The 13,891-nt window shown below is 37.5% G+C and overlaps 1 protein-coding gene across 3 annotated transcripts in view; it reads right to left on the reverse strand.

Moving 5' to 3' along the window:
- Positions 1-13,891, reverse strand: part of DPY19L4 (dpy-19 like 4) — a 62,934-nt gene that overhangs the window by 42,353 nt on the left and 6,690 nt on the right. Inside the window, exons 2-6 of one of the 3 annotated variants that reach the window (XM_028110574.2) lie at positions 12,735-12,845; positions 5,024-5,148; positions 1,838-1,928; positions 920-1,041; positions 669-814 (exon numbers count right to left, since the gene is read on the reverse strand). In XM_028110574.2, coding sequence (XP_027966375.1) covers positions 669-814; positions 920-1,041; positions 1,838-1,928; positions 5,024-5,148; positions 12,735-12,845 — 595 coding nt within the window. Of the gene's footprint in view, positions 1-668; positions 815-919; positions 1,042-1,837; positions 1,929-5,023; positions 5,149-12,734; positions 12,846-13,891 lie in introns of those variants that run through there. The other 2 variants (XM_088022786.1, XM_088022785.1) reach the window with 2 other exon arrangements.

Below are 13,891 nucleotides of genomic sequence, written 5' to 3' on the forward strand. Positions count from 1 at the left end.
GATTAACTTAATAGTGATATATCTGGTGCCTCTTCCTTCTTTTCATGAAATGGTGTCATCAGTTTTAAATAAAAGAGGAAAGAAAAGGCACATCCATGTATGCCAATGTTACTATGTCTGAAAAAAGAGAGATAGAAGGTAGGTGTATTATTCTTCAATTGCTCGACAAATGACCACACATGTATAGGCTTAAAACAACATAAATTTATTAGCTCACAAACCTACCCCAGCATGTTTGAATATTCTGCTCAGGGTCTCCCTAAGCTAAAAATCAAAGCTTCAGCCAGGGCTGCTCCTCTCATCAGGGCTTGCAGTCCTCTCACCGGCTCGCTGGTTCCTGCCAAAATTCATTTCCTCCTCACTTCACACCAGCAACAGCACAGCAATCCATCTCATGCTTCAACTATCTCTGACCTCCCCTTCTGCACCAGGTGTAGAAAGATCTCCACCTTTAAGGGCTCATCCGGTTCATTAGATCAGGTCCACCAGGTAATCTTCCTACCTTAAGGTCAATGGTGCCATTTAACATAACAATCACAGGAATGGTATCTCATCAGATTCACAAGTGGGGATTAGGGTTTGGAATATTTGGGGGGTGGCATTTTTAGAACCAAATACCACAGCCATAAAACAAAACTGTAAAACTTAATTCAAAAAACACTTCTTACCTGTTAATAATGAACCATGCAACAGTAAGCATTCCTGCTAGCCATGTTCCACTCATAAGCCAACTTGTAACAAATAAAGCAGTAACATATATTCCTTGCAATCCAAAAACAATGCCAATGTAGAAATATACTGGCTCAATAATCTCCTAATTGGAAAAAAAAAAAAGAAAGAGGAGATAATAGGACATTAAATAACTTTAATTATTTGCAAAGTGTAAGAAAATAAATATTAAAGTCAAAAGAAAACATACATTGCTACCAGTTGCTTGATATAAAACACTGGCGATAAGTTCTGGATATAGAGACATTTGCTGCACTGCATTTATAGTCTTCAGAGATACAGTTTTGTTATTGTGTGTCAATTCATAAACACCTAAAGACAGAAAAATTTTTCTCCAGATTATTTATTCTGCTTTTACAATAATTAAACATGTCATTCAGAGGTCATTAAATATTTTAAATTATGGGGCGCCTGGGTGGCTCAGTTGGTTAAGCAACTGCCTTTGGCTCAGATCATGATCCTGGAGTCCCGGGATCAAGTCCCGCAGGCTCCCTGCTCAGTGGGGAGTCTGCTTCTCCCTCCGACCCTCCCCTCTCTCATGCTCTATCTCATTCTCTCTCTCAAATAAATAAATAAAATCTTAAAAAAAAAGAATGAAATTGTATTAAAAAATAAATATTTTAAATTATTACTAAGAAAAATCTGAAAATATAGTACACTGTGCCTCATTTTTCCTATGCTTTTATTAAGTATAAGAAAGAATAGTATTTATATTCTAAGACAAATCTCCACATTCAAGAGCTCCTACATAGTAGAACAATGTTTTATTTTAGAAAAATGTTGTTATTAAAAATACAAATGTATAGGGCGCCTGGGTGGCTCAGTTGGTTAAGCAACTGCCTTCAGCTCAGGTCATGATTCTGGAATCCCAGGATCCAGTCCCACATTGGGCTCCCTGCTCAGCAGGGAGTCTGCTTCTCCCTCTGACCCTCCCCCCTCTCATGCTCTCTCTCTCTCTCTCAAAAAAATACAAATGTGGGGGGCACCTAGCTGGCTCAGTTGGTAGAACATGCGACTCTTTATCTCAGAGTCCTGAGTTTGAGCCCTATGTTGGGGGTAGAGTTTAATTTAAAAAAAGCAAAAACAAAAACAAATGTGGTTATCATACCTCTTTCAAATGAGGGTGCTTTTAACATATCTTTATAAAAAGAGTAATAAATGGCACTGTCACCTTGAAATGTGATTTCTCGTTCAAGCTCCTAAAAGAAAATGAAATGATTATTCAAATACCAGTATCCTAAATTTCAACTGCAATCTTCTTTCTCCTCATCTTCTAAATTAATGCTATTTACTTATCCTTTTATTCAAAGACATGTTTGAATTTTCCTTTAATCACTAGTGGCCACATTAAGGAGGTTAAACTTTTCAATAATTGGGCAATATTTTAATGAAACACCTAAGGTTTGGGGCACCTCAGTGGCTCAGTCAGTTAAGTGTCCAACTCTTGATTTTGGCTTGGGTCATGATCTGAGGGATCCTCAGACTAAGCTCTGCATCAGGCTCTGTGCTCAGCGGAGTCTGCTTGAGATTCTCTCCCTCTCCCTTTGCCCCTCCCCCTGCTCATACACACACTCTCTCTAATAAATAAATCTTAAAAAAAAAAAAAAAAGAAACACCTAAGGTTTAAAATGGATTGTAGGGGCGCCTGGGTGGCTCAGTCGTTAAGTGTCTGCCTTTGACTCAGGTCATGATCCCAGGGTCCTGGGATCGAGCCCTACATCGGGCTCCCTGCTCAGCGGGAAGCCTGCTTCCCCCTCTCCCACTCCCCCTGCTTGTGTTCCCTCTCTCACTGTGTCTCTCTCTGTCAAATAAATAAATAAAATCTTAAAAAAAAAAAAATGGATTGTAGCTCATGAGTCATTTACCTGTTATATATAAGGAAAATCTAGAAGGAAAACCAGAAAAAATGCCCTAAGGATAGCAAGAATAAAAAATGATGGTTGAGGTGTTAAAGTCCATAATAAAAAAAGAAGTTTAAGAAGAAATCAGTATTTTCTATTGCTTATCCACTTCCTTATATATCCAGAACTGTAAGCCCTTAACTCTTTTCCAGAGCAACAGATACCTAATCAGTGCTTTTCAAAAGAACTTTCAGAGGCGCCTGGGTGGCTCAGTTGGTTAAGTGACTGCCTTCGGCTCAGGTCATGATCCTGGAGTCCCAGGATCGAGTCCCACATCGGACTCCCTGCTCAGCAGAGAGTCTGCTTCTCCCTCTGACCCTCCCCACTCTCATGTGCTCTCTCTCTTTCTCATTCTCACTCTCTCAAATGAATAAATAAATAAAATCTTTAAAAAAAAAAGAACTTTCAGAAATATAACTAAATCTTAAGTTCCTAAAATTGGGCTATACAAGGTGCTTGCATGGCTTAGTCAGTTAAGCATCCGACTCTTGATTTCAGCTCAGGTCATGATCTCAGGGTCGTGGGTCCTAAGAGCCTCCCACATCAGGCTCCACACTCAACTCAGCCGGGAGTCTGTATCAGATTCTCTCCCTTGGCTCCTCCCCCACACTCATGCTCTCTCTTTCTCTCTCTGTCTAAAAATAAATAAATCTTTAAAAAATTTTTATTATAAAAAAATTGGGCTATATAGAACCAAGAATATACAAAATTCAAAAACACTGAAAAACCTTGTACATTTCATGACAAATCAAGCTTTTGTAAATCTACAGTCTCTGAAAATGAAACTCCTTTATTTTCATGTATATTTATCAATTAATACAAAACAATAAATATCAGAGCAGTTTTTCCTAAGTTTGATCAACAGAATCTCCTAAGACATAAATGGGAGTTACCTAAAGAGTTCTATACTTAAATAAGTTATGCAAAGACAGCATTAAAGAAAATTAATGGGTTTCTTTATTGTAAGACTTCTCAGAGTTTCAGGATACCTTATGCAACTGTGAATCTCCAAGAGGAAATCTTTCCTAGATCTATTTCACCAGTGAATTTTTTTCCCTCATTTAAAGCTTAGTAATCGAAATAAGTTTCCTTAACAAAACTCTGATAAATAAATTTCCTTAAAATGATTCTTTACGAATGGAAACATTCGTTTCTTTCTAAGATTTCAAAGATGTGAACTTTTGATCAATGCTTCTCAAATTTAATGTGCATATGAAACTCCTAGAGATCTTATTAAAAGATCTCTGATTAGATTCTGATTCTAAAGTGGGGCCTGAGAATCTGCAATTCTGAAAAAGCTCCCAGGTAAAGTCAATGTTCCTGAATCATACTGTGTTTTAAAAAACACAGTGTTTTTTTGATGCATGCCTTCTACTATTTTTAAACCTTTGGTTGTTCTCAATTCTGCCTACACAACAGAATTGCTTGGACATATTTTGAAACACTGATCCTAGACACTTCCCTGCTACCCCACCTAAGAATCTGTGAGCTTTTTAAAAGCTCATCAGATGATTCTATTGTACATCCAGTATTGAAAACTACTAATAGTTATTAATATGCATAACATTTTCAAGGAAATAGGATATGCTATAGTAAAAGCTTTCGTCAAATCAATACAGGTAATTATTCAGCTAAATGTTTTGGTGGGATTAGGTCAATCAATGGCTTAAAAACAGTCAGTCAGCTTGACTACTGCTCAAAAATAAGAACAACAACAAAACAGTTTGGACTAAAAAAGAAAATAAAACTCTTTAGTCAAGTGATAACACTGTGAACCTTATCAATGCATGAAAGATGTATCTGATTGTGAAGGGAAGTCTGAGAACAAATTTACTCAAAGGCTAAATTATGAATTATGTAAGTAGCTATGGTGACTAAAGGGTCTGTGGAATACACATGATTTAAAACCAGACATTAAACATACTAATATAAAGAGACATTTTAATAAATACTGTCATGCATGTTAATCATTTCCATGCCCCAAAATATTCTAATCATGTAATCTAAAAATTAAAGTATTTTACTGCTGAAACTTCTACAGATTGTTTCTGAAATGTAAACTACGTAAACCACCAAACCTACTCAAAGTGTGACTAAACTCCATAACATTTCACTGTCATCAAAAGCCCCTGATAAATTAGTTGCATGAAGGAAAGCACCCTCATAGTTTCTATTCCAAGGCCTGGAAATACATTGTATTAAATTTTTCAAGGTTGATGCTGTGACTATGTTCTCAAAATAGCTCCTGCACCATTTTGTTTCTAATGCCTGTAAATAAGAAAGCACTTGTCATACTTATCACACATCTATTTTGGCTCCCTGAAAAACACATTACTTAGATTAAAATTAAATACTAAAACAACTTCCATATGCTCAAAATTCTTTCTTCTTACCTGCCTGTTGGAAAACCAGAATTTCCGTTCATGGTATGCTGATAAATAGAGAGCATACATCATACCACTAGTAACTGCTGCAAGACAGCCAATGAAAATCTTTGCAAAGCGCTGAAATAATACATCTGAAAAAGCATATTAAAAGTAATCAGATGTAGATGATATTTATATTAATGCACTTCTATTTTTAAAAAGTAATCAAAAGGTAGTATGTACCCTTGATAAGATGGGAGGAAAATGACATTCTAACTCTGTGTTCTTCCTCCCCAAAACCTATAACCCCAGTCTAATGAGAAAAACAGCAGACAAATTCTAATAGAAGGACATCCTAAATATACCTGACCAGTATTCCTCAAAACTGTCAAGGTCACTAAAAACAAGGAAAACCTAAAAAACTGCCACACCCAAGAGGAGTCTAAGGAGACATGCCAACTAAATGTCACGTAGGATCCTGGAACAGAAAAAGGACATTAGGTAATAACTAAGCAAATCTGAATAAAGTATGGATCTTATTTAAAAATAGTGTATTAATATACCAATAATATTGGTTCATTAACTATAACAAAAATACCATACTAATATAAAACGTTAATAATAGGGAAAACTGTGTGTGGGCAGAAGGAGGATGTAAGAAGGTAACTCTGTACTATCTGTCCAATTCTTCTATAAATCAAAAAAGATTTCAAAAATTAAAGTCTATTAATCAAAAGAAAGAATAAAAGGAATGTACTAACAAACATCTAAGAAAAAATACAGGTTCATTCAGAATTACTATCAACAGCTTTTCCTTATCAAGGAATTTTTTTCTTTATTGAGGAATAATTTACATACTATAGATTACAGCCATTTAAAGTATATATAATTCAATGATTTTTTATGATTATGTATGTAAAACATCATATGCAACTGTTATACATATGTAACTACTTCTTGATGAAATAATATAAAATACATGTGAATTTTCTACACACAGGGTGATTTAGTCCTGCTCTACTCTAGCTATTAGGTATAATGAGCACAGGCCTAAGGGCCCAAAGCCCAATGTTCTATTACCAAATGACTGACAGGTCCGTAAAACTCAACTTGCTGATTTATGAGCTTAGCTAAACTAAAATCTTAGCCATTTTCAAAATATTATTTAATAAATATTAGTTTTCATGGAACACTAGAGACATTAAATAGACTAAGTAGTTAGATATCACTAAGGCAATAAGAATTACATTCAAAATGCTTGAAAAACAGTACCCAAAAATCAACTATTATTATCAGTAGGATAAAATTGTTTTAAAATTACTGTTTTCAATAGCATGTGTAAAGCATCTGGCCTGGCACATAGTAAGAGCTCAGTAAAAACTAGCTATTATTGTTGAAATACAGAAGCATACATGCAAAAATATATGATAGTTAATTAAAGCAATGTTGACACAATATGAACTAAAAAAACTGGTAAAAAAACTTATCAGTGGTGGCAGTCTGGCAAAAGTGCTTCAAAGTTTCTGAAAGTGTATATTTTCCTGTTTTATTTTGTTTTTTCATTGTCTTAGATAACGGTAAGTTAATCCTAATTATCAGTAGCTATTATAAAAAGTATGTAAACCAAATCCTACATATAAATGCCTTACCTTAATACTAAATATGTTGTTTTCAAAGTTTTTTGTGAAGAGTCAAAGATGGAATAAGAAAAAAAGAGCACTACATAAATATCAATACCAATAATACAGGGCATAGTTAAGTAATATTTAAAGCAAAGGAAAAAGCTAAGGACATGTTAGGAAAAGAAACGCAGGATTCAATTTCACAAAAAAGTAAAAAAAAAAAGTAAGGTATAAGTGCACTGAAAAAAATATAAGCAATATTTGCCAAAACTTTTAAGAGTAGTTCCCTGGAGTTATTTATACATTGTATTTTTATTATACTTTTCTCTATTTTCCACATTTTCTACCCTAATTTTTGTACAAAAAATACAAAATATTTTTGTATTCAGGGGGAAAATACTATTTTACAGTAGTTAGCTCTACATTATTTAATTATCTTTCTTGTATTGTATTTTCCAAAATGTTTTAAATGACCACTCTATTAGTAAGCTTTTCTATGATAAAAAAAAAGTTATCCCAAACTATTAGTGGCTTACAAAACACAGGTTTATTTCTCACTTATGCTACTTGTGGGTTTTGGGTCTGCAGTGACTCTCCATCCAATTTCAGACTTCAGATTAACTGTGGCTCTTCTTCTATCTTCTTCAGAGTCCCAGATTGGGGCCAGTAGCTATTCTCATGACAGAGGATAAGAGGAGGAGAACAGGACACCTGGGTGGCCCAGTCCATTAAGCGCCTGCCTTTGGCTCAAGTTATGATCTCAGGGTCCTGGGATGGAGCCCCGAGTCTGGCTCCCTGCTCGGCAGAGAGCCTGCTTCTCCCTCTCCCTCTGCCTGCCACTCCCCTTGCTTGTGCTCTCTCTCTTTCTCAAATGAATAAATAAAATCTTAAAAAAAAGAGCAGGAGAACAGGCAGAGCATACAATGCCTCTTATAGTTTCTGGTCAAAACTAGTACAGTGTTGCTTCCAGACATTCCATTGGTCTAGGCAAGTCACATCAATAAGCCTGACAATGAGGGAGCAAAGTACACACTGCTTCAGAGACACACTCCAAATCACATGGCAACGGGAAGAAATGGATAATTCACTTTAGGGAAGGGAGCAAACATTTGCAAACAATAAAAGAGTCTACCAGGGTCTGCCCCATTCATCACAAATACTTACTTCCTCCCAAAGGCAAAACACACTCACTGCTTCTCAAGAAAGACGCCCTAAGAGCAGCTTATTCAGCTTGTTTCCTGCATGTTTATATCATTTTAAGACCTGAATAGTTACATCCTTTTTAATCTAGGTTGACAGTTCTTTTAACAGAACATCTCTCTCAAAAACTTAGCAGGAAATTCTCTTAGATATTTACTTAACAGAAATATAAACAAACGTCCACAAAAAGATCTGTAGAACTATGTTCACAAAAGCCTTATTCATAATAGCTAAATACTGAAAATTACTCAAATGTCCAACAAGAACAGAATAAAAAATTATAGCAACATGAATGAATCTCAAAATGATATTTTTAAAGGATAACATGCCGAGCTAAGTGAAAAAATCCAGACACAAAAGCATACATGTTGTATGATTCCATTTATAGGAAATTCTACGACATGCAAAATGAATTAATAAGAAGAGTGGTTGTTGGGACGCCTGGGTGGCTCAGTCGGTTAAGTGTCTGCCTTCGGCTCGGGTCATGATCCCGGGGTCTGGGATGGAGCCCCGCATAGGGCTCCCTGCTCAGCGGGGAGCCTTCTTCTCCCTCTGCCTGCCACTCCCTCTGCTTGTGCTCTCTCTCTCTGACAAATAAATAAATAAAATCTTTAAAAAAAAGAAGAGTGGTTGTCTTGAGGGGGGTACAGGGAAAATCTGCAAGAGGATATAAAGACACTTTCTGGGATAATAGAAATGTTCTGTATCTTGTTTCAGCTGTACTCCAGTGTCAAAACTCATTTAATTAAATGCCTAAGATTCTGTGCATTTTATTGTAAGCTAATTATACAGGTATACTTCAGAGATATTACAGGTTCAGTTCCACACCACTGCAATAGAGCAGATATTGCCATAAGTGAATTAAGTGAATTCTTTGGTTTACTGGTTATATAAAAGTTAACTTTATACTACACTGTAGCATTATGTCAAAAAAAACCCCAAAAAACCATACATATTTTAAAAAGAGTTTCTTGTTAAAGTATGCTAACCATCACCTGAGCTGTCAGTGAGTCATAATCATTGACCAGAGATCACAACAGATAAAATGATAAAGTTTGAACTACTGCGAGATTTACCAAAATGTAACATAGAGATAGGAAATGAGCAAATGCGGTTGGAAAATGGTGCTGTTAGCCTTGCTCGACACAAGGCTGCCACTAACCTTCAGTTCATTAAAAAAAAAAAAGATATCTGCAAAGCGTAATAAAAGGAGGCATGCCTGTACCTTAATTTTTAAAAATTAAATTACCTATTTCTGCAAAGAAACGAACAATTTTGTCAGCTTTTTACCTACTTGATTCTAGTCAGCTCCATCCATGTTCCAACAACTATACAGAAGTCCTCCCCTGCCTTGTGTGTGGGGGATATATTCTGAGATCTTTAGTGGATGCCTGAAACTGTGGATAGTACTGAACCCTAGATACACTATGCTTTTTCCGATACACACATACCTGTGATAAAGTTTAATTTATAGACAGTGAGAGATTAACAATAACTAATAATAAAATACAACTATAACAGTATGTTATAATAAAAGTTTGGGAACACGGTTTCTCTCTCTCTCAGAATATCTTACTGTATTGTACTCACCCTATTCCTTGTAATGATGTGAAATGACAGTGATGAGATAAAGTAAGGAAAATGACATCGGTACCATGAAGTAGTGTTACACTACTATTAACTTTCTGATAACACATCAGAAAGCGGATTATCTGCTTCCAAACTGTGGTGAACACAGATAACTGAAATGATGGAAACTGAAACTACTGGATGGGGGGGGGGACTACTGTACTTACAATTTTTTTTCTAGATGAGTCTCTGAAAAGGTTTAACTACATGTATTTTGATCTTATTAGGCTTCTGTGGAACCACACCCTGTCTAATTTTCTAGGAAATACCTTCATCCATCCATATATTTTTAACAAACTCTGTGGGAGAGCCTTGCCCCTGATTTAGTCATTGCCTTAAGGATTCATCGTAGTCATTGTCTTTGTTGCTCAAAGTATTTCTCAATTTTCTTGATTTTATTAGCTAAAATAGACAGTTCTAACTCAACACTACAAGTCCCAGAAATTTTGGATTCTCTATTTTCCTCTTCATTCCTGCTTGCAAATAGGCTAATTCTGTTCTAAATTCATCTCTTTCCTGTAATCAAATGCAAGTGATAACCAAGGCACTGCAGTAACATTCCTGTTTTACAATCCTGTTACCTAAAATCATAAAAAAGTAGTATTAAAATTGCAACTATTCACAGGATTTATCACTGCATAATATGGATTACTATTTTTCCAGCTTCCAAAAAATTTTCTTCCTGCTACCCCCAAAAACTAGTTCTGTAGATAACCCACCGCCTTTATCTTACTTGAGAAAAAATATATAAATGGGCCCTCAGGGACGCTTGGGTAGCTCAGTTGGTTAAGTGTCTGCCCTTGGCTCAGGTTATAATCCCAGGATCCTGGGACAGAGTTCTGCATTGGGCTCCTTGCTCAGCGGGGAGCCTGCTTCTCCCTCCGCCTGCCGCTCCCTCTGCTTGTGCTCTCTCTTTCTCTTTGACAAATAAAATCTTTAAAAAATAAAAAACATATAAAAAAATAAATGGGCCTTCAACTCTCTTCAACTCTCAGCAGGAAGCAATGAGAAGGCTGTTCAGCCCCTAAGGATGGCATGTTCTCCAAAGCCATCTTCATATATAGTTCAGTAGGATAACAGAAAAAGAAGGCCCGGGGCGCCTGGGTGGCTCAGTCGTTAAGCGTCTGCCTTCAGCTCAGGTCACGATCCCAGGGTCCTGGGATCGAGCCCTGCATCAGGCTCCCTGCTCAGCGGGGAGCCTGCTTCTCCCTCTCCCACTCCCCCTGCTTGTGTTCCCGCTCTGTCTCTCTGTCAAATAAATAAATAAAATCTTAAAAAAAAAAGAAAAAGAAGGACCTCCAGAGGGTGGAGCCAAGGACCACAGAGAACACTGAGCTGGGAAGCTACTCCCAAGGAAAACAACTGGGGCTTAATCAAGAAACATCCCTACCCCGGAGTAAGGAACCCTATTTATCTGGTAGGACTTCAAAACTGCTATGGACCAGTGGCTGATGTGTCTCTCTTCCTCTTTCTGAATGGAAGCATTTATTTTACTCCTCCTGTCCCTGCCCAACAGTGTACACTGGGAGAGGGGGCATGTGCAGAAAAATTAACATAGCAGCCCTGCAACTGCTTTGTGGAGAAAGGCCGGCTTGCAAGCTAGGCTCTTTGTTGGAATCTGGGAGCTAGGATTTCAGGGGGGTTCCCACCATTCTCTCATCAGTCAGTTTACTGTGCCCGGCCTGTTTGTACAAACAATGTGGTTTATGCTCACTGCTTTCCTTCTGGGAATCTAGTTTTGGTATGTGGCAGGTAACGGGTACATGACTAGCCACCAATAAAAACTCTGTGCAGGGCTGCCTGGCTGGCTCAGACAGTTAAGTATCTGCCTTCAGCTCGGGTCATGATCTCAGGGTCCTGGTGATGTCAGGCACCCTGCTCAGCATCTGTGTCTGCTTCTTCCTCTCCCTCTGCCCACCCCCTGGCTCATCCATGCACACTCTCTCCCTCTCTCTCTCAAATAAATAAATAAAATCTTTTTTTTTTGGGCGGTGCCTGGGTGGCTCAGTCATTAAGCGTCTGCCTTCGGCTCAGGTCATGATCCCAGGGTCCTGGGATCGAGCCCCGCGTCGGGCTCCCTGCTCAGCGGGAAGCCTGCTTCTCCCTCTCCCACTGCCCCTGCTTGTGTTCCCTCTCTCGCTGTCTCTCTTTCTCTCTCTCTGTCAAAATAAATAAATTTTTAAAAAATCCTAAAAAATAAAATAAATTTTTTTTTAAAGATTTTATTCATTTTTTATTTGAGAGAGACACATCACCCCCATGTTTGGTGATTAGCTAGAAAGACTCACAGGTCGCAGAATATTTACAGCAATGACTTATTAGAGTGAACAGTACACAACAAAATCAGCAAAAGGAAAAGGCCTAGGGCTAAAATCTGTAAGAAACTGTAAAATCTGTAAGACTGCTGCCAGGACTGGGTAAGACAGTATCTTCCTTGGGGTCAGAGAGGTAGTGAGTGTATTTTGTTTGAGGGAGAAAAGTAAATATTTATGACCAAAAGGAAAGAATGTGGTAGAATGTTATATTATTATTCCCACTTATGTTATCCTTTCCTATAAAAAGTATTCATCTCTGCCCACTACCATGTGACTTGCAACGCTTCCCTGTAGTCAAGGTATACTTCTCCATCCCTTCCTTGTAGTCAAGGTATATTTCTCCACCTCACTGTCTGGATTGATTATATGACTTCCTTGGGTCAAAAGAATATAAGTACAAATGACAGAGTGCCAGTTCAGCAGAAAATTTAAGACATACGGCATGACTCTGCCTGTTCTCCTGCTCTTTTCCTGTCTTAAAAAAAATGTCGCCAAGTAGGGGCTGTTCCTTCATGACACATGAAGCTACACCAGCCAACCTGAAGCCACAACATGGAACATTAGTCAGAAATAAGTGTTTTCTGTAAGCCAGTGAGATTAAGGGTTTGTTCTACAGCAAAACCAAAGTTGACTGATAATACCATGTAATTAATCTCAAAACAGGTACACACATTTAAAATATTCATACAAGGGGAGCCTGGGTGGCTCAGTCATTAAACGTCTGCCTTCAGCTCAGGTCATGATCTCAGGGTCTGGGATCGAGCCCCGCATCGGGCTCCCTGCTTGGTGGGAAGCCTGCTTCTCCCTCTCCCACTCCCCCTGTTTGTGTTCTCCTCTCACTGTGTCTCTCTCTGTCAAATAAATAAAATCTTAAAAAAAAAAGTTGATAAAATATTAATATAAAATATAATACCTAGCATATAAAAAGCCATTTTTGTAGTAGCACAAAAACTCCAAATTTATCTGACTTACGTTTTGGAGCTCTTTCAGGAATTGGAGTGTCACTGATTTTCTCTTCTTTGACAGATTCCTTATTTTCTGAAGACTTCAGCTTTTTTCTTTGGCGCAGTTCTACTGTTGGTCCTTAAAATATTTAAGACATTATTGCAACATGTGTATCAAGTTGTTCTAATCTAGAACCCAAACTTTTATTATACTAAGGCAAAAGTCACATGGATACCTTTTAGTATCAAAGATACCCTTTTTCACAATGAAATAAATAATTCATTTAGACAGAAAGACTGTCTTTCATACCAAAAAAAATTTAGGTTCTCCCTTTCACCTGTGCTTTCAGAGTCCTATTGATAAACCAACAAGCTCTTCTCCTGAGATACATGTTATTTTCAAAATATCCCAAAATAAGTAAACCCCTTTCCAGAATGACTGGGGAACAAGGTGTTATTTAATACATTAGCATATTATTCTAATTACCTGAGAGTATCACACTCATCATTCAATGAAACAATTTTTAAAAAATCTGAATATAATAAAATACATTCATCACAAAACTATACTTCATTTTTAAAACAATCCTGCAAGTTCTGCAGAATTTCACAGTGCTGTGTTATTATCATCGTACAGTCTTATAGATTTAGATATGTGAAATAGGCATATCCTTATATGTGGAAAACTGTCAGAAAATTTCCCAATGTTAGACTACCCTTTTATGTCTAATAAAAAATGTAAAGCAGAAAGTACCTCCAAGGGGCGCCTGGGTGGCTCAGTCAGTTAAGCAACTGCCTTCATCTCGGGTCATGATCCCAGGGTCCTGAGAGATCGAGCCCCGCATCGGGCTCCCTGCTCAGCAGGAAGCCTGCTTCTCCCTCTCCCTCTGCCCCTCCCCCTGCCTGTGCTCTCCTGCTCTCTCTGTCATATAAATAAATAAAATCTTAAAAAAAAAAAAGTACCTCCAAACGAGTAAACTAAATTCCAAATGAAACAAAAATTTACTATAGTCAAACCTAACTACTTTTCCTTCCTAGAGTTAATTATCTCTCTCTTTTTTAAGATTTTATTTATTTACTTGACAGAGAGAGCAAGCACAAGCAGGGGGAGCAGCAGAGGGAGAAGCAGGCTCCCCACTGAGCAGGGAGCCCGATGCAGGGCTCAATCCCAGGACCAGGGGATAA

This window comes from Eumetopias jubatus, unplaced genomic scaffold (genome assembly GCF_037043125.1).
Source record: "Eumetopias jubatus isolate StellerSeaLion01/CBP00866 unplaced genomic scaffold, mEumJub1_p1.0 scaffold_4, whole genome shotgun sequence".
Lineage (NCBI taxonomy): Eukaryota > Metazoa > Chordata > Mammalia > Carnivora > Otariidae > Eumetopias > Eumetopias jubatus.